We start from the raw sequence: 21,837 nt of genomic DNA, 5'->3' as shown, positions 1-21,837 counted from the left end.
TCATTGGACATCCTCTTTTAAGGATGATTTTACCACTACATGGCTCCAACTACACATCATCTTCTACACATCTTAATTAATGGATTTAATTAAACAAATGGCCTGACTCAGAGTCAGGAAAATCCTGTCTGCTTCCTCAAAAGTCACAAGATCAACCACCTTCTAGGAAATAGAAATTTTAACCGGACAAAATTTAACTTAGAGTGGATCCAAACACCTATATGTGCCAGATACCTAGCATATTCCTCAAATAGACCTGTAATATTCTTGTGACTAATCAGCAGGGACTGGGTCATTTTGAATGATGATGCAGTAAGACAAAAAAATAATATTATTTTCTAGCATGCATTATTTTTTATTTCATTTTTAAAATTTATTAGCCGCCTATTTTATCACATGGTGATTTACTAATGTATGTGTGTGGATTCTTTCTTGGCAATTTATTTGGAAATTTGCTGCAATTGTATTTTGTATCTCCTTTAAGCTCAAGAATAGCTCAAAGCTCAATGAGTCTTAAGAAGACTGCTATTGTATTCAATACTGCAGGCTTACAGCATTGGTGCAAATAAGATAACATTTTTTCACTGATATTATTTAGTGGTACCAAGGGTATTTCAGCATAAAATCTGAAAAACAAAAGAATCTTATAAATCTGAAATGAGTCTTTCATTGTTTTTGGCCAGTGTGGTTTCTGTCATCTTAAACGAGTTATGAGGTATTTCCATACTGTCTACTTCTATACCATTTGTCTGTGTCCATAGTGTATTTCCATACTGTCACAATATTTCCATACTAAGAACTAATTTAAATGAAAATGAATTTAATAACTATTAAATTAAACAATAATGATATTGCTCAAATAAATTTTTGTTTAAGTAATGGACTGTACTGTTTTATCCAGCTCTGTTCTGAAAATACACAATAGAATGAAAAAATCTTTGAAAAGTTCTTCTCTTGTGGGTTTTGTGTATTTTCAGGTCATTTTTTCTGTTTTCACAGTGTTTAAGTATTTATTTTTACTAAAACAAAAAAAAGTTGCCACTTATTATCATTGCCGGTGGGAGGAGCAAGACCCAAGAGTTCTGCAACACATTCATCAATGGCAGATCTTCAGGCAGTCTTCTCCAGGCTCCTGGTTAAGGGAGATGGCAAAGTTCCTGACCTGGAATGTTAACGGCCTTAACTCCCCTCAGAAAAGAAAGAAAATCTTTTATTATTTAAAGCAACATAACAATGATATTATCTGCTTGCAGGAAACTCATATTTTACTTAAAGATCAAAAATATTTAGCTAATGCTCGTTTGGGATTTCATTTTGTATCTCCTGCCCCTGGGAAAAAAGGGGGAGTGGTTATTTATGTTAAGCAAAATCTACCAGTTTGTCTGATAGAATCAGATCCTCAAGGAAGATATGTAATGATTGAACTTGGTTTATATGGTAAGAAAATACTTGTAGTGGGATTGTATGCACCAAATCAGCAACAAGAACAATTTTATAAACTGTTACATCAGAAAATAATTTCGCTGGACTATAGATCTGTGATATTAATGGGGGATTGGAATGGTGTTTTAGATACACAAAGGGACAAAAAAGGTTCCTCTATCCTTTTTAAACAGGCTAAATTACCCAAAGCCTTTTTTGATCTGAAAGAGGACTGGGAATTGAGAGACTATTGGCGTGAACGTAATCAAGAGGAGAGAGACTTTACCTTTTTTTCAGATAGACATCAATCTCTTTCAAGAATTGATTTTTTTTATTACAACTGACTTATATAATAGGGTAAAGAACGTAAAAATTTTTCCTAGGTCATTGACGGATCATAGTCCAGTTTGGATGGAGCTGATTTATGAAAAAGAGGAGAGGAGATCCTGGAGGGTGAATGAGAATTTATTTAGACAAGAAAAGAATGTTCAAAAGTTAAAGGAGTGTTTAAAGGATTATTTTGCTTTGAATATGTATAAGGGGACATCAACATCAATGGTATGGAATGCAGGTAAAGCTTTTATGCGTGGGATTTTGATAAAGATGAACAATGTTCATAGACTAAAGCAGACTCAGAAGCGTAAGGAACTGGAAGATGAGATTAAATCAAAAGAAAAGTTTTTGATTTTAAATCCTTCAGATGAAAAGGTTAAGGAATCTATAAAGTTCTTAAGAACACAATTTAACATGTTGATGGCTGATCAATCTGCAACTAATTTTTTGTTTATGAAACAAAATACATTTTGTAATGCCAATAAACCAGGGAGATGGTTGGCCTATCAATTAAGAAAGAAACAGAGACAGAGAACAATAGATAAAATAAATTATAATGGTAAATTAGTGTATCAGAAGGAATTGATTAAGAAATCTTTTTTAGATTATTATCAAAAATTATATAAGACTACTAATGTACAAATTTTAGATATAAATAAATATTTAAGGGAGGCTAACTTTCCTAAATTGACAGAAGATCAGAAGCAAGAAATTAATTGTCCAATTACTAATGAGGAAATTGTGACAGTTATTAAGCAATTAAAATTAGGCAAAGCGCCAGGTACGGATGGTTTGACACCTATTTATTATAAAACTTTAGTAGAAGAGATGATTCAACCTTTAGGTGAGCTTTTTAATAACATATTGCAGGGTTCAGAGATCCCTCCGTCATGGCGCAGTGCTTTCATATCCTTGATTCCAAAAGAGGACCAAGATCTTACTTTACCAAAGAATTATAGACCTATATCTCTTTTAAATGTAGACTATAAGATCTTTGCAAAAATTTTAGCTAATAGGCTTATGATGGTTGTGCATCAGCTTATACATAAGGACCAATCGGGTTTTATAACTGGCAAGTACATGAAAAATAATGTTAGACAAATTATTAATATATTAGAATATTTAGATAAGAACAACCAAGTCCCTGCAGGGCTGATATTTTTAGATGCTGAAAAAGCTTTTGATCAACTGAATTGGCATTTTATGTTAAGAGCAATTGAGGAGATGAATTTTGGAGAAAAAATATTACAAGCTCTTACTGCTATATATCAAAAACAAACGGCACAACTTATTGTTAATGGGGGTTTGTCAGAGGTTTTTACAATAGAAAAAGGTACTAGACAGGGATGTCCTTTGTCACCGTTGCTGTTTGTTTTAACATTGGAAATTTTGTTGATTAAAATCCGAGAGTCGCAGGAAATAAGAGGAATAGAAGTTAACAAAAAAGAATATAAGTTAAGAGCTTTTGCAGATGACTTGGTAGTTACTTTGTCTCAACCTACTTATTCTGTAGTGAAGTTATTACAGCTGATATATCAATATGGATTAGTTTCGGGTTTCAAAATTAATAATAATAAGACTAAAATATTATCTAAAAATATGACTACTTGTGATAAACAGATTTTGGCTAATTTGACTGGTTTTGAAATTGTTGATAAGATAAAATATCTGGGGGTTATTTTATCTGTTTCTAATGTAAAATTGTTTAAGAATAACTATGAAAGGTTGTGGGTCAGGGTAAAAAAAGACTTGAAAAATTGGGAGAACTTACAGCTATCTCTCATGGGAAGAATTGCAGTGATTAAAATGAATGTCCTGCCAAAATTTCTCTTTTTATTTCAAATGTTACCTATTTTAAAGAATGAGGTTAATTTAAATGAATGGCAGAAAAGCATTAATAAATTTATTTGGGCTAGGAAAAAACCAAGGGTAAAGTTTAAAATTATGCAGGACTTCCGTGAGAGAGGTAGACTCAAGGTACCGAATTTGAAATTATATTATGATGCTGTGGTCTTAACATTAATTAGTGATTGGGTAAATTTAACAAATTCAGAGATACTCCATTTGGAGGGATGGGATTTACTTTTTGGTTGGCATGCCTATTTAATATTTAATAAAAAAAGTGGATTGGGCCTTTAAATCTCATATTATAAGGATCTCTTTACTTAGGGTTTGGAGGAAATATTATAAAAGTGATTTTAAAATACCATTATGGGCTATACTTGGCATGCGATAGAGGGGATAAAGAGAGGTGTTAAAATGGATACGGTGTCTTATACACAATTACTTAGATGGGATGGTCAAAATTGGCAGTTAAAATCTTTGGAAGACCTAGCACATGAAAATATTACCTATTCTTGGTTTCAATATAGACAATTAGATAGATGGAAGATGGACCGTAATTTAGGCCTGCTTAGAGAAGATGAAAATCTTTTTAAGCAAGTAAAGGATCAAAGACAAACTCACATTAAGAGAATTTATGGGGTGCTAGTGGAACTGGATTCAGAATCAGAATTAATTAAAGACTATATGATTAAATGGGCGCAGAATTTTGGTGAACCAGTTCTACTGGATACCTGGGAAACTATCTGGGTGAGAAATGTTAAGTTTACACAAGCCCAGAACTTAAGGGAGAATTTTTATAAAATGTTTTACAGATGGCACCTTGATCCACAAAAGATGTCTTTCATGTATCCTGACTTACAGCCCAAATGTTGGAGATGTGGCTGCCTGGATGCCACTTATTATCATATTTGGTGGTCGTGTAAAAATATAAAAGCTTTTTGGATTAAGATATGGTGGAACATTCAGAGAATTTTTAGAAAGAGGGTAAAATTTACTCCACAATTGTTTTTGCTTGGTATTGTTACTGATTGTGATGCTAAGGAGGTTATATTGATGTTGAATCTGATTACAGCCGCAAGGCTGTTAGTAGGTCAATACTGGAAGAAGGAATCTTTGCCTACTTTGCAAGAGTGGTTTTTTAAAGTATCTTACTTGGCGGAAATGGCAAAGATTTCGGCTTTCTTAAAAGAGCAAACGCAAGAGAAATTTTTTGCTGTATGGGAAAAATGGATAAATTTCATACAATTTAAACTGGATTTGAAAAAATATCATTTAGCTTTTTTATAATTTGTATAAAAACTCTACTTTTTCTTTATAATTCTTTTTTCATATATATTTTATTTTTAATTATCTTATAACTTTGTTAATTTTTTTTTAATTAAGCCTATATTCTGCTCTGGGAAGCTCCGGGGGGGGAGGGAGGGGGTGGTTTGGGAGGGGTTGGGGGAGGGTTGTATTGTTTTTTTTTTTGTTGTTGTTGTTATTGTTTTTTTTCTGTCTTTGTAAAAGTTTTTAAAAAATTTTTCAATTAAAAAAAAAAAGTCAACTGCATGTGATTCCCACATATGAAAAACAATGCTATAATAATTTTGTTCTAGCAGCATGGGTACAGAGTGGGGAGGAAAACCCTTGTTAATAACTCAAGTGCTCATTTATTTCCTATGGATACAACTAGTTAGTACATTCCCCAAACCTATGGTAATTTACAGAATCTAATTAGGCACCTCTTTGGAACATAAAAATGTATCCAAAGGGGCAAAATCACTGATTTATAAGTGATAAATCTCCGTATACTCACAGATGTAGAAATATTCCCGGCCTGGCCTGAATTCAAATCCTAATGAGAAGGGAGTGAAGAGTTGGAATTTTTCTGAGAACTTCAATGGTCCATTGGGAGAATGAGGCCGGTTGCACTCCCATCTCTTGAATCCTTTGGAGGTATGATCACAGGAGCTGTAGCCATCAAAGTTCACCATGTAAAGTATATACCGTTCAGTCTTATCTTCTGGCACCGAATCCTCATAATGAGGACAGTATACATCCAAATAGTCATTGATGCAGACATCAATATGATAATCTCCTCGCTGGAATCTAAAAATAAAATCAAGACAAAACCAACTCAGATAATTTTTCTAAAATATATATTACACCTTAACCATATTAAACTTTTTTTTCCTGCAGAGACACCTTAAGTCATAATTTGATCAGTTGTTTTGAATTAACTGTCCTTTAAAAAAAAGGGCTTTACCCAATCAGATCCTTCACCCTTATACAGTTGCTTCTAAATCTATACAATAGTTTATTTCCCCAATCTGTTTACTTCAGAAGTGAATCTTTGCTTCTATAAACTTTTGTTTTAATTACATGGATTAGAGTTGGAATATATGTAAAGTATATTTCGAGTAAAGTATATGCTTACAAATGGGGATGTATTTTTTTGTATCACAACCAAAGCTAATTGCAAGAAGATGCATTTGCTACAACACTCACTCATCTTGACTTTTTCCTTACAGCTGGCAAGAGTTAAGATCCAAGAAAACTCTAGTATGCCTTTGAAATATTTTTGAAAAAGCAATATAATTCCATTGCCAAGTACAGAGGAGAGATACTGCTGTTCAGATAAAAGAGTTCCAGGCTATGAATTATCAGCACTCACCTGACAGTTTGGAATGAGAGCCAGATGAGAAAGGTAGTACAAGGCACTTTTACAAGTGCACTTTTGTTATCAGCAGCAATATTAGTTGCAACAATTGTAAGGCTGGTTTTACTGTCATTATAACTGTGCTGGATAAAGCTAAAACAATTCATTTCAAACTCTTAGTGGTATGGTTTACTGCAGGTTGAATTTGTAAATGGATCAAGAAATTCTTTTAACATACAAATAGCACTTAAATCTAACTTGGTCATATGATAATTACTTGCATATAAACATGGGGAGTCATTCAAATTAAGGTGACATATACTTGGAATATTTATCAAATTTATCAAACAGATCTAAAAACTAGACTAGACGCACTGGAATGCACTAATCAAATGTAAACACAATTAGCCAAGAGATTATGATTGTGCCACACAGTCCATATTTTACTAGAATACAGAAACTATTTTGTTTTCTATAATAATGAGTATATAAGAGGCATACTATGGTATTCTATTTTTCTGAAAGGCAGATTATTTGAAAGTCATATATTGCACATACCATGAATGGCATATAAATAGAGAAAATATAGATATAATTTATTTATTTTTTGCAGACACAATCCTTCTCGCTCTCTATATACTGGTCACCACTGCCATATCATTATCTGTAGCTTCTATTTCTTGACAGCAGGCTATCTGTCAAGTGCATAGAGAGTAATAAAGACAATGTGACATATTTAACTATAATGATCCTTGTCACCTGAGGCACATATTTTAAGTACCTAATGGATCTGAAATCTGCCAACTGGATCCTTCTATTTAATTTGAGAAAAAAAGCAATAATAATACAGCTTTCTTCAAGGATATATGCAGAGATACCTATTCAACCTTTATCATTATTTTGCTTTCGAAAAAACAGGTTTTTAACAAAAATTGCCTGAGGTACAGAAAGAAAGTCGAGATAAACTCTAATTCTGTTGAGGTACACTAATATATGGATTTATTTTGTCTTAAATATTAATGCAAATTAGACATAAGAGTTTTTCATCACTTTAACTCCCAGTATCACTTCTCTCTCTCTCTTTCAAAAAAAAAAAAAGTAGCTGAGATAATCTTTCTGCCCTACTTTATGGTTGTGTATAAACTAAACTAAACTATTTAAAAATATTTTTTCTAAAAGATTGCGTTTAAACAAAAGGGAAGGTTTAACCATTTCTTATTAATTCCCTTTCTCTAATATTGCCATTTTGTGAGTCCTCAACCTACGACCACAACTGGGACGACAGCTTTCATTGATAAGTGATGCAATAGTTAATGAGCCATCATGTGACTGCATCTAATTTTAGAAAACTTTTTGCCATGGGCATTACGTGAATCCAGCTTCCTGCATTGACTTTGCTTGTTGGAAGCCAGCTGAGAAGGTCACAAATTGCAGTTACATGACCCCAGGGCATGGCAACCATCATAAGTACACACTAGTTGGTAAGCAACCAAATTGCAGGAGATGTTCCAACAGTTGTATGCGCGAAGACCAGTTGTAAGTCACTTTTTACCAGTCTGTTGCAACTCTGAATGGTCACTAAATGAATGGTTGTAAGTTAAGGACTACGGGTAATTCTGTACTTACAACCATTCATTTAATGGCACTGAAAAAAGTGACCTATGACTATTTTTCACACTTACAACTGTAGCAGCATCCTCATGGTCACGTGATCAAAATTTGCATGCTTGGCAGCCAGTTCATATTTATGATGGTTGCAGTGTCCGGAGTCATGTGATCACCTTTTGCAACCTTCTGACAAGCAAAGGCAACGGGGAAGCCAGATTCATTGAACAACCATGTTACTAACTGCAGTGATTCACTTAACAACTGTAGCAAGGAAGGTCATAAAATGGAGCAAAACTCATTTAACCACTGTTATGCTTAACAGCAGAAATTTTGGGCTCAATTGTGGTCATAGGTACCTGCTGTTCTGTTCCCAGTGGTTCTATTTTACAAATTAGACAAAATAGCTTCTCTCTTTTTTTGAAGGATATAGTAAATGCTTAACTCTTGTTCTCTGCCCTCATCTCATCTGGGGACAGTCACACAAAGACAGGCAGGTGTTGTTTTTTTTATAAAATTCCCATCTTGACAGTAAGGTCTCATACCATAACTTGTTTTGATCTTTAAGCAAGAGGCCTCAACACAGCTCTTCAATAACTCTCTATAAAAGTGTTACATGAAATAAATTGCTTTGATGAACATTCTATTATTCTCGACTTCGTCTGGCAAAGCATCTCAAACTACTTTACAATAAAAACAGCTAAAAATATAACACCATAATAAATAATAGTCAACAAAAAATAAACCATATTCATTAAAAAGTAATATATGTTAAAAAGTAATATATGTTAAAAAATATTTAACATTCATATTAAGCATGCCTGGATAAAAAAGTATATTTTCAGTAAGCTTCTTAAAGCTATTAAAGCAGGTCCTCCTGCATTTATGAATACAAGCGCCACCATACCACAAGCATCTGCCAGATGGAAGAAGGAAACTCTTGGCACATGTGGAAGTATCTCTCCTCATTCCCCTTCCCCTTTCACCACCGACTTATCTCTGTCACTGAGGTTCTTCTGTTTCCCCACTTGCTTAGCATCTTGTACATCATAACCCAAAACCAGAACCTTGCTTGGTAACTAAATGGAAGCCAACATAGTTCAGCAATCTAGCTGTTGCATTCTGCACCAGCTGAACCTGGACTAAGTGCTAATGTATTAATAGCTAGGTTGTCCCTTTATTCCAAGGATATAACTCAGTGGTTCTCAACCTTTTTAATGGCGCGACCCCCAACCGGTCGTAAGTCGAGGACTACTCAACTGGTGCAGCACCGTTTGCAGAATGGGACTTTTGGCGGGCTCAGCAGGGCAGAGACAGCCTGTACAATTCCTATTGGCTTTTGAAAGCCAATAGAATTAGACTCTATTCAAGAGAGTCTATTCTATTGGCTTTCAAAAGCCAATAGAATAAAAGGGAGTAGCACAGCTAAGGAAAAGGGGGAAAAATGGCGGACTGTGTTGTTTGGTGACCCCCGTGAAATGGTTGTTCGATCCCAAATGGGGTCCCAACCCACAGGTTGAGAACCACTGATATAACTGGAATACAAAGCGAAAGTTGATGCTCCTTGGTATGAAAGTCATAGTGCAGTGACAGTGATGACATTATTCCCCCTCCTCCAAATTAGGTATCTGTTATTTCTTAGAGCAACATCTTGTAAAAATCTCAATGACTGAATGCATGAACTCTCACCTCTACTACTCCACATTACCCTATCAGGATTCAGTATCACTTTATTAATTCTCAAAACTCCATTGTGCATCCAGATACTGGTTCAGGTTACTCACACGCTAGTGACACCAATTTTTAAACTGTAACACTGGGTACAAGAGTACTGTATGGCAGGCATAGGTTTATACCATAAAAATATGAACTGCTATATAGACATGTGTATACTAAATTACTAATATATTTGAAAACATTCCTAAAGAACTGTGTAAGTAAATTAAAAATAAAACAATCTGCATTACCTCTTCCAAACTAGCATGTATGCAAAATCAGTATTATGTGCCTTTTTTCATGACTGTATAGTACTTCTGATGTAAAGGCAAATCAGGATTTGACTCTAATTATATTGGCTGTATATCGAAGAGGGGATTTATTTAACTATTCCGAATGTTGCAACATTTTGTGTGTATTAATCCCTTTCATATTATTCTCTTTAAAAAAAGAAATGCCACAAAATTGTGGCATTCAAAAAAGTATAACAAGACAGTAAGTATCCATTATCACATAGCTGGGGGAAAAATACTATAGCTACTGCTTCGAGCTTTTCCATACAAATAAAATATATCGGAATCATATTTTGCATTTTAAAATTCAACGCTTAGAATTTCTAATTGATCGGAGCATCCCCTATTTTCCGCTTTCATAGCAGATTTTCTCCTTCTGCAGATAATCTGCATTATAGACAAGAACCTAATTTAAGTCATTGGTATATATTCAAACCATCACAATGAGCTGATGTTCACTATCTGTAAGAACAAAATAGGGGGAAAATAACAGTCAGAGGTAGATTTGAACATTCCCTAGATATATAACAAACAGTGTTTTAGTTCCACATAGACCAACTTATTTAGGATGACAGAAGATTTAATAACTAAAATGCTACACTGCAGATGCAAAACAACTGTATTTTTATTTATTAGACATACACACACAGGTCTGTGCATTGGATAAAATTGTAAAATTACAAGATGATGAAAAACAGTGCTGTCCAGAGTATGGAAGAAGTTAATTGCAATAGCAGCTTTGCATGATATCCTGGTATCATTTCTAATGTGACCAAATTGTTAAAAAAGTGAAATATTATTATCCCTAAATTATAATTTTCTTAGAGCCACTAGTACTGTGATGCAAAAACCTGGATGATCACTAGAGAGCAGAAAAGATTCATTACTATATATTTTGTTGCCCCCTAGTGGTTGTCTGTATTTTTTCCAGCCTACAACTAAATAGCCCCTACTTTAATGTATAAATCAACATTTAACCACTTATTATACTTCTCATAAATAATTTCTAGTGATATGGTATAGTAGCTGCAGAGTTCAGGAATTCAAAGTCACAAACCAACCAATATGCACAGTAAAATTTATCCAAACTGAACTCTGGACTTAAATTCATCATTCTTCTGAATCATTAATTAATTTGCATTAATTAGATTTTTCCCCCTCAATATTCTTTCTTATGTAATTACTCACCAGATACTATTGAAATATAAAATTATTTACAGTCATTGCAAAAATAGTACTTGGTTCCATCTTCGAAAGTTAAATTATGCTAAATCATTATTCAGAAATAGCTATGAATTGTTTTATGCTTTTTCAAATTTGTATGCTCCTTTCCTCAGATTTATGTTTGAAAAGTTTAATTGTTCAGATTTGTAGAATACTATAATACATAACTAGGCAAACTATTAACTTCAACTTTTCACAACCACACACTTGTAGGTGAACCTATTCATAAAGAAGAGGGATGTCAAACTGTTGGCCCACAGGCCGGTTTCATCATCCTGAAGCCGCACCCACCCCATTGCTGGCAATGCAAAAAGAGTCACGATACGTCACGACACGTCACGCGACGAGTTTGACACCCATGATATAGAAGAAGAAAAATGTATTGTACAAGAGCTTAGCTTTACTTTAAGGAACTTGGAAATCAAGCAATCTAAAGCAATTAATTTAAGATAGGAAGAGCCTGGATCTTTAGGTTTTCTTAAGTTTAACACTATGCAGAAAAATACTTCTGCAAGTAAAATAAAATGGCACATTGTGAAAATAATAATGATATAACAATCATGCTCATCTTCCTTTTGTCATTAAACCCTGGTATTCAATTACTATTTATCTGGGTAATTAAACTTAGGGAAAGAATGTCAGGCTAATTGCCAGATTATGATAATTACCTGTCTCTGTTATGCTGCAGCTGATCAAAATAAAATACAGTCCAGGCACAGAGATGTACCTGCGCTGTAATCGTTAGGCTTCTATAAGAAGCCAAGATATATTTTTGTTGATCATTACAAATCAGGCAATGAAACTTATTATTGTAACTTCTCTGACTTTTTTTCTGTCACTCACTCTGTTGGAACAAAACTCCCAAAGGTTATTCCTAATCTGTTGCTCTGCCATCACTATTATACAGCTGAGTAGAATCAGGTCCCTGCAAGAGTTGATAGAACTTGGCATTGCTGTCTCTTAATAGACTAAACTAAGTGGATTACGCTTACATAGAATCTTCCTTCTTATTTTTCATTTATACCAAAAAGCTATGGATTTAACATTAAGCTCTTCTACAGAATGCTTCATAGATCTGAATGGACAAGCCACAGCTATGGAAGAAAAATGTAGCAATAACTTATTTCACAAATCTTCATCTTTAGATAAACTTGAACAAAGATATATTTTCATATTACTAAAACTTTAAAATAAAGAAAAAAAAATCAAACACACAAAATAAACAGATACATTAAAACAGTGGTTCTCAACCTTTCTAATGCCACGACCCCATAATACAGTTCCCCATGTTGTGGTGACCCCCAACCACTTATACATCACCGGGTGCCAGGGGCATGGCCAAAGAAAAGGGGTAAAAAATGGCGAACAGCCTTGTTTGGCGACCCCTGTGAAATGGTCGTTCGACCCCAAATGGGGTCCCGACCCACAGGTTGAGAACCACTGCATTAAAACATATGGCATAGTTTAGCTTAATCTTTCCCAAATTTGACATCCTATAGATAGATTGGCAGTGTGATTGGATATTATAGTGTTTTAAGATAACTACTAACAGGCTGATATGAGAATATGCTGCCTGAGCAATGGCTCTGTCCTTTTGAGACCAGTGAGATAATGAAAGCATTTTGGAGTTCGTGGTGGTCTCTGAGCTTGGTTGTTTGGTTTCATTACTTTAATAAAAATTTGTTTCATAAAGGTTATTTGTGGGACATCTAGTATACAGTTTTTAAAAAGTTCACCAAGCAGGTAATATGAATTTGAGCTCTGATTAAACCATGTGTTAACAAAATGTGCTACTTCCTGCTTCACATATAGTCCTGCTAGTTCAGTGGTTCTCAACCTGTGGGTCGCGACCCCATTTGGGGTCGAACGACCATTTCACGGGGGTCGCCAAACAACACAGTCCGCCATTTTTTCTCCTTTTCCTTAGCTGTGCTACTCCCTTTTATTCTATTGGCTTTTGAAAGCCAATAGAATAGACTCTCTTGAATAGAGTCTAATTCTATTGGCTTAAAAAGCCAATAGGAATTGTCCAGGCTGTCTCTGCCCTGCTGAGCCCGCCAAAAGTCTCATTCTGCAAACGGTGCTGCAAGTTGTCTGCAGCGAAGGCGAGCTGTCTGGGAGTTTCCACCCCTCCCTGCTGAGCAACTACTAAAAATGTAAGTAAAAGAGGGCCAGGGGTAGGAGGTGGGAGGCCGCCGGGTGCAGGGAGGGAGGGTTGCTGGCGCGCATGGGGCCCGGCAGGTGCCTTACCTTCCTTGGGTTGGGCCAGCTGGTGGCCCAGCCAGTGGTCAGCCTACTCCGTCTCTGCCACTTGCCAGCTACGCCTCGGCCGGCGCAGGGAGTGGCACCACGCATGTGTGGCGCTCCTGGGCAGGGAAAGTCCTCGACTTACGACCAGTTGGGTAATCCTCAACTTACAACCAGTTGGGTAGTCCTTGACTTACGACCAATTGGGTAGTCCTCGACATATGACCGGTTGGGTAGTCCTCGACTTATGACTGGTTGGGGGTCGCGGCATTAAAAAGGTTGAGAACCTCTGTGCTAGTTGACACCATTCATCACACCCTACTTTGACAAAACCTTTCAGCTATTTAAGCAATTGGTTGGAAGAAAAAAAGCTAAGAAATATTTTTTAAAATGTAGATCTATTTCTCAAATTATAAAGGCTATGACTTTTATACAGCGGTCTCTTGCATTATAGCTTACACACACAAAAGAAGAAGAAAACGTACAAAGATAGAACAGTCATAAAACTTCTTAGTATTTTGTAAATACACAAACATCAACATCATTTGCCATTTATAAATCCAGCCTTTTTAGTGTCACTTAATTTAATATTGCAACTTCTTTGTTCTTTTAATGTTTCCTCTTATTACTTTCTTTTCCTTTTGATAAAACTAAACTTTGGAATAGAATGCATATGCTAGACAACTATCCTTTAGAGGAAGTATACATAAATTTCTTCCTGTGAAAATTCTTGCTCCAATGTTAAGAATAGCACGCTTGTCTAAGATGTGGAATTTCAAGAGTCTTCAAGATAATATAGAAAAAGGGCAACATTCATGCTGTGCAACATGTCACAGCACCAAATCCAGAGATGAGACTCTTATCCTCAAATTCTCAAAATGACTCCAGTTTTAATCCCTGAAGTAGGATCTTCCATCTAGCAGTATTGATTTTCCATTGCTGTAGGCATTTAACTTTGCAAGTAGTATGGAAAGAAAAGGTGTGGGCAATTGTACAAGAAAAGTTCTTACTCTGTCAAAGGCATCGATTAAACTTATCAACTGAACTTTATACTGAGTCTCATAAACTGCAGGGTATCTCTTCCCAGCAGCTATTAAAGTCAGCCAGGGATCTTTAGTCTGTCACCAGTTGATATAAAGGTAACAGTCCAAATTGTACCAGCTTCTTTGACCACGTAATTTACAGATATTGAAATACTTCCTTAATCATTAGCCTTAATTGTTACATTTGGTGTCCAATTCACAAAATGACTCAATTTGAAGGGCAATGGCAATATTAATCTGTTTCATAGTGATGTCACTGTTTCATGTTCTTTTTTCTGACCACTTTCTTCCAGTTTAGGCCATACAGAAAATATTACACAGATTTAATCTGTCTCTTCTCTAATTTACTGTAAATTTTTCTAAATTTTTAAAGCCAGAGATTCCCAAATTAGTGTCTACTCTAACACATTCTAGAACATGCAATAAATGTATAAATTAATGCATCAGATTGATTTTCAGATTTGCAAAGGTGATATTCTAGCAAGGAATTAAAGGCAGAAGAGGCTATTTGATTTGGTAAGGTTCTGAGAAATAGTATTTAAAGCATTATACTAAAGTATTATATTTTTTAAGTACATGGAACTTCTATACATGACTAACATTTCCGAAAGTTAATAAAATATATCTACTGTGATAAAAAAAATGCTTATGTAATTTTTTTAGGTTTGCTATTTATAGCCTAGACTAGAAAACTTAACTTGTCATTAACTATTTCGAACAGACTTAAAATGTATTCATTACATATTTTTAGTAAAAGAAAAAAATGATTTTTAAAGGCATTTATGTATATATTGTTAAATAAAGCAGATCTGAATCATGTAAGATGTGTTAACCGTATTATCTGACTCAAAAACTACAGATCAGCAGGTTTGATGGAATGCAGCTAGGACTGATATTTGCTAACCATGACCTGAGGCAGTCACTGACATCCATTAATAGATATGGTGAACAAGGGCACATCTGAAGAAAGGTCTTACTTTTCATCCTCAGAAAACTGATATTCATAGTGATTGATAGAGACAGACTGAAAATCACTTTGTTTTTCTGAAAGCAGCTTCTATCAATACAAATGCTATCATCCTTTTGTAATTTTTATTTTTATTTTCTTTTAAACATTATTAATGAATGACAATCAGTTGAATTTAATGGGAAATGTTTTATGAACATTTCTATGACTTTACATTTAGTTTTTCACTGCCTTATTCTTGCCGTGTAATGCAACAATAGCAAGTGTGCTGCTGCAACCTTCTCAACCTTTCTGCTTGTAGAAAACTAAAGAACATTATTTGTTAGTTGTATGTGGTAACCAGCAATTCTGGTTTCTTCCTTGCTCAGACCAGAACTATGTTCTATTCTTTATTTATATGTTTTTCAAACAATCAAGCTCGTAATTTTGCCCGACTGCACATGCTAAATATTGCACATAATTGCACATGCTAAACACAAATCAACTAAAGGAAATGAGAGGACAATCCTGGTATATGTGTACTTCTCACCAATAAAAGGAGATTAGGCAAAATCCCAATACAATAGTTCTCAAATACATATTTGGAGAAAAATCATTTTAAGAATGCCAAAGGAAAATAAAGCTTTGAAAGAGAGAATAAAAGGTTTACCTACATGGGTCAGCAAACGAGGGGGGCAAAGGATTAGGGTTATGATGAAATTTGCATTGGAGACATGATGATGAAAGCTCCACCCCTTTTGTACTTTGGATTCCACAGATGTTTCTTATTGCCAATAAACCCTTCTGAAACTCTTTTCTTTAAAGCATTATACTGAAGTATTATATCTTTTAATTACATGGAACTTCTGTATATGACTAGCATTTCCAAAAGTTAATAAAATATATTTACTGTGATTAAAAAAAACAATTTAATTAGATTGTATAATGCTTATGTAATTTTTTTAGGTTTGCTATTTAGAGCCTAGGCTAGAAAATTCTAACTTGTCATCAATTATTTCTAACAGACTTAAAATACAATGAAAGCAATTTTAGTATTAAAACCACATATTCTAATAACAGTCTCAAATTGTCAGCCTTTTTATGTGATGAATAAATCCAGTTTGAACAGTTTTTGGGGAGAAGGAGGGGACTTCAATGTTTACAATAAAAGCCCCCCCCCAATTATTTCCAAAGTATATACAGAACAATAGCCATTATATTTATTTTTTAAAATTATGGCAACAACCATATAACATGAAGATGACGGGGCATAGATTCACCGTCTTCTAATTTCTAAGTAGTTCGCAATAAAAGGTAAAAATATACTTCAATCTGTTGGTTAAGAACCACTGAACAGTGTAACATGATTTAAGGTTCAGAAGGTTGCTATATGAAAGAAACATGTAGCATATTTCTGAAGATAAAATGGAGTGGACTTATATCCACCTAATCTTTTTTAAACCTCGTTTAAAAAACAAACACAATGGAACATTTCCTGAACTAAAAATTGCTCTTAAGAACGATTCTAAATGCTTAATTTTGCAAAATGCCAAGCTGCTGAGAAGTTGGGTTTTTGTTGCCTAACATAAGCTGGGAGAATTATCCTGCATGAAAAGAAAATCTGTTTATACTTCTTTAATTCAGCTAGAACCAACCAACTAAAGAAAAAAAAAGCAAAGTGTTATTGAAAGTTAAATCTCCTTTAATTTGAAATTTATATGGAAATAGTGTTTTTTCTCAACAAAACAAAACAAAACCCTAAGTGTTTTCTTCTTAAACAAACTTGGAGGTTGGAAGAAAGGACATAAAGGGAATTTTTATTTTACAAACTGTTTTTGTTATTTTTGTATGTAGAAAAGGTAAAGCCAGATTTACTTTCCTTGTTCAGCTATGCTTACTTATCCAGTACAACGTGTTTCATTTCCTACACAGATAATAGTCCAATCAAACTGTGAAGGAGTACAGATCTTTGCTCAAACATTTGTATACACAATTTTACAGTTAGATGGATAAGAAGGTATTAGTAATCTGATTATCAAATTCTACCAACATGTATGGGAGCCCATACTTTAACACAAATAGGAGGCACAAGCTGGAGAGGAACAGATATAAAAGTCCCTGATATGTATATGAATATGCATGCAATTTATCCACTACCTCAGGACCAATTACCGTAACTTCACATGTTGAACTTATATCATTTGGTCTCACCCAGAGTCAGGATCCCTATGTACCATGTACCCTCACAAATGAAAGCTGTTGAAATAGTCATGCATCCAAAAACATGTTCATTCTTGAGATCAACTAAACAGCACAACAATGTGCAAAATGACACAACTGACATATAACAGAATGTGAAATTGACTGTTCGATATCCAGCCACATATTCAATTTCAAGGCATTTCAAGAAGGATTTGAAGTTAGATTACTTTGGAACAATGAAAGTAAAAAAATAATAATTGGAAGTCAAAATATTTTCAGACTAAACTGCCAAAATATGATATTATCTGTACATATTCCTTCTATTTGGCATCAAGGGGGAAAAGGCAATATATCATAAACAGCCTGTGAGAAGATGTTAGTGCTGAAGAGCTTGACTAGAAGCTAGTGCTGAATAGTAGGAGTGAAATGTAGATATTCTTATTTGTGGGTTTTGGCAACATTCTGAAGAGGACCCAATGTGAGGGGCAACCGGATAAAATAATGCAGCACTACAGCTTGATTTATCATTGCCATATTGCTATTTGATAACAGAAAATGAAAAAAAAACTTTCAGTAAATAGGAAGGAGCAAAAATGTTTTATCTCTCAGACATATCCATATTTTTCTTTTGGTTTCAATAAGCTCAGATGATCCCACACACCCATCTCTATAACTCCATGATTGCAACTACTATGTAGAATAATACCTCTCTTGTCCAAAGTGGTAGTATGTGTAGGACCTCATAGGAGTACATCTTTTATCTCTGTAAATCTCTTGGGCTGCAACTGTTAATCCCTGTTTTCTACAGTATATTTTAAACTATATACACTAAGTACATGTTATTTATATCATTAAAAAAAGAAAAAAGAAAAAGACAGCTCAGATATATATCACACATTTCAGATTATGAAATGTACAGCACTAGTCAGATCCTTAAACTAATCTGTTACTGTCAAGTCTAGAATACTCTTTCTACTGAAGTTGGCAAATTCTTGTAAGCTGAATTTTATATAAATAAGAATACACAAAATCAACCCCCTTATGGATAAAAAGAATATTAATGGCAGCAGGTGGAGCTGAATACAGACTACAGGGACACTTGTTGGCATGATTCAAGAGTGCTCAAGGCCATCTGATGCTAAGGGCCATATGAGAAATCAGCAGAGACCTAACCTAGCTAATTGTCTCCCCTGATTGTAGCGGCTCTGATTAGAAGAATAATCAGCTCTTAGCAGCCTGTAGGCAAAAATAGCATCCAAGGGTTTCTCCTCCCTTTATGAGGATACAGAACAGAATGAATTCCAGATCTCATCATTATAGTTCTTCTTTAAAATGTTAAAGGAATTTCTATATGAACAAAGCCAGTAATTATTTTGTAATTAACCAAAGCATTTCTTCTTTTTTCTTTACTTATTTTTTAAAAAATGATGAGGGTAATACTGTGTCACAATTACTGTTCATAATATGTGTTTACAGGAGCGGGTAGTTTATTTGGAAACCTTAACCACAAGAGGTACAATATTTTGGGATTTTGAGAATAGTTGCCACGGGAATAAAAGCAGTTACAAAGCACTTATCAGAATGCCATTTCCCTCCCCATAAATTCTACCTACCATCCCTGTGTCCTTTTCTTGGCAAATAGACATATTTCCAAACAAAGCACTGGAATGCTGTCACTCAATCATTAATTTTTTTTTAAAAGAAAGTTTATTGTGCCAGTTTTCAATCTAGATGTTTTTAGGAAATAAAGATGGCAATTCTAATCTATTGCTTGCGCCGGCAATGTATCAGCTTTGTGTGTTTTTAAAATAAGTTTTAATTATGGAAAAAAGTCAGGTAGAACAGGAAATAAGAAGAATATTAATGAATAAATTGTCACTGTTGGATAGTTCGTCTTGCTTTTTAAACAATGATTTCATTGTTTAATTTCATTTATTTTTTAAAATAAAAGCTGCAGATGAGAATTAAATCTTTGCAAAAAAATTTAAATACAACTCAAATAAAAGTATTAATCTAAATAAAATCAACAAACATAAAAAGTAAAGAAAATAGCTCTAGTTTTTTACCATGCAGATATAAAAAAAATATTGTAGCTCAATTTTTAAACCCAAATTGAGCCTTGTCTATAAGAAATCATTTTGTTGTGGACACAACATTATAATGACAAAAGTTGTATATTTCTACAAGTAAAGTTATACATTCCTTATCTAAACTTCTGACAATTCAACAGTGAGTCTACAAGTTTCTTGTAGTTACAACAGAGGTCCCCAACCTTTTGAGCACTAGGCACTGGTTCCATGGAGAGAGGTTTTTCCACAGACCAGAGAGTGCGTGGTTTTGTGTGTGCTGCCTGCAGCCCACAGATGGGGTATTGCTTGTTTGTGCAAACTGGTTGTTGGCATACCGCGGCCCAGTACCAGTCCACAGACCGGGGGTTGGGGACCTCTGAATTAAAAGATAACCAAGAATACAAATTCTAAAAATAATTAAAGAAACAGAGGAAATAGCCTTGTTTCAAGGTCACATCAATATGGTATTTTATATTTTCTGTATTGGCTGTACTAGTGAACATGATGCAATGATATTCCTGTGCTAATATTAACAGTCATTCTCTATATCAAAGCCACGGTTAGAAACTGATTGAAGTTTGAAAACTCTAACTCACACCTAATCAGCTCTGAAAATGAAGGGTAAGAAACTTCACAGGATAAAAGAGAACAAAGTACATGACATCTGTAGAATATTCCTAAACTCCAAAGAATATATGCACCTTTTGTAATATATCAATTTTCATAATAAACATAACCAAATAGAGTTATAATTCATATAATCAAGCAGAATAAAAAAAATAATAAAAATTTCCTACATAGTTGTTATTTAATGCTATTTAATTCCTCGTAGCCAATTTCAGCTGCTCCTTGCAAGAAAAACTTCAGACAGAGGAAACCTATTTTGAGTCTTGCCTCCTTGTTATTTTTCTCTTATACTTTACTCTTTCTACTTTCTGGCTATACTGTAATGGCTTCATCTTTCTATTAAAGCTTTTTTCTCCTACAGAAGAAAAGCGCATGTATTCTTTTGAATGCAAAATAATATTCAACAAATATTATGGTGTAAATTTCATAAAAAACATATCTTGTCGCTTTATCCTTCAATATGAGAAACTTCATTATCATTTACATATTATTCAAAAATATGGATCTCATCAGGCAGCAACATAAATAACTGACATCTTTGTACTGAGAATGCTGTTTATAGTACATGCATCTTGGGGTGCTAAATAATTTTGTATACTTTGCAGAGAAGCAATGTATACATTCTATTAATAAAAAAAACAAATAACATTTAACATAACTTAGTGGAATGTTGTCCACACTGATGATCATGAATTGGAGGGTTTTAAACCCTGATCTAGCATTACAAGTGATCTTGTATTCAAATAAACACAGTTGACATTTGTTCTGTAATCTATGATAAGGACAGCAGTAGATTATAGAAAGCAGAAATCACTCAAGAACCAATTTTAAGCTTATCCTATGCAGACTTCTCATGGGACAAGCAAATTTGTATGCTGCATGCTTGTGGTAGCAGCAGTGTATGTATTAAGTGCACCTATATTTATTGGCTTATCCCAGTGGTGGGATTCAAATATGTGAACAACCGGTTCTCTGTATGGATGCCACTTCCGGAAGTCCATTCTGGGCCTGGGCAACAAAAAATTAACTACTGGTTCTGCCGAAGTGTTGTGAACTGCTGAATCCCACCACTGGCTTATCCTATACATTGTATACTACATATGATCATTTCAATTTAATGATGGTTTAAATTAGATTATCTGTAGACTAAAAAAATTGTAAGTACATCCATGACTGTTAAATGAAGCCTTAATAAAAGTGTTACTTCCGGAGATAGCCTGATTTCCCCATAGAAAACATGACATAGTTATATTTGCATATTTGTTAGCATAAGAGTTTAGGTTAGGGGTCCGTCATTCAGCCTGTTTGCTATAAAGCCCCACATTGGATCAAATGTTTATTGATTTAGAATTGCAAAATAAATATTGGGTATTTTATTATCACTGTATGGCTAACTGGGACAGCTGCAGGGCATCAAACAATTGGAAATTATTATTTCCATGACATCATGAACATTAAATTATACATATGTTCATTCCCAACTAAACTTCTGAACTGAATTTGCTCCTGAGAAATGAGTGACTGCAGCTTTAATAAGACACTTTTAAAAATTATAGGAGGGGGGAGGCAAAATGGTTTTCTAGCTATTTGGTGGGATACAAACAAACAGCTTTATCCTGACATG

General features: G+C 34.3%; 1 protein-coding gene across 2 annotated transcripts in view; it reads right to left on the bottom strand.

The window, feature by feature from the left end:
- Window positions 1–21,837, bottom strand: part of EFNA5 (ephrin A5) — a 235,882-nt gene that overhangs the window by 50,525 nt on the left and 163,520 nt on the right. For both annotated transcript variants that reach the window (XM_039338411.1, XM_039338410.1), the window contains exon 2: window positions 5,399–5,691. In XM_039338411.1, coding sequence (XP_039194345.1) covers window positions 5,399–5,691 — 293 coding nt within the window. The remainder of the gene's footprint in view (window positions 1–5,398; window positions 5,692–21,837) is intronic.

The sequence above is a fragment of the Crotalus tigris genome, unplaced genomic scaffold, assembly GCF_016545835.1.
Source record: "Crotalus tigris isolate CLP2741 ecotype Arizona unplaced genomic scaffold, ASM1654583v1 scf7180000017700.2314712, whole genome shotgun sequence".
In the NCBI taxonomy this organism is placed as follows: domain Eukaryota; kingdom Metazoa; phylum Chordata; class Lepidosauria; order Squamata; family Viperidae; genus Crotalus; species Crotalus tigris.
This window is presented reverse-complemented; position numbering and strand designations above follow the sequence as displayed.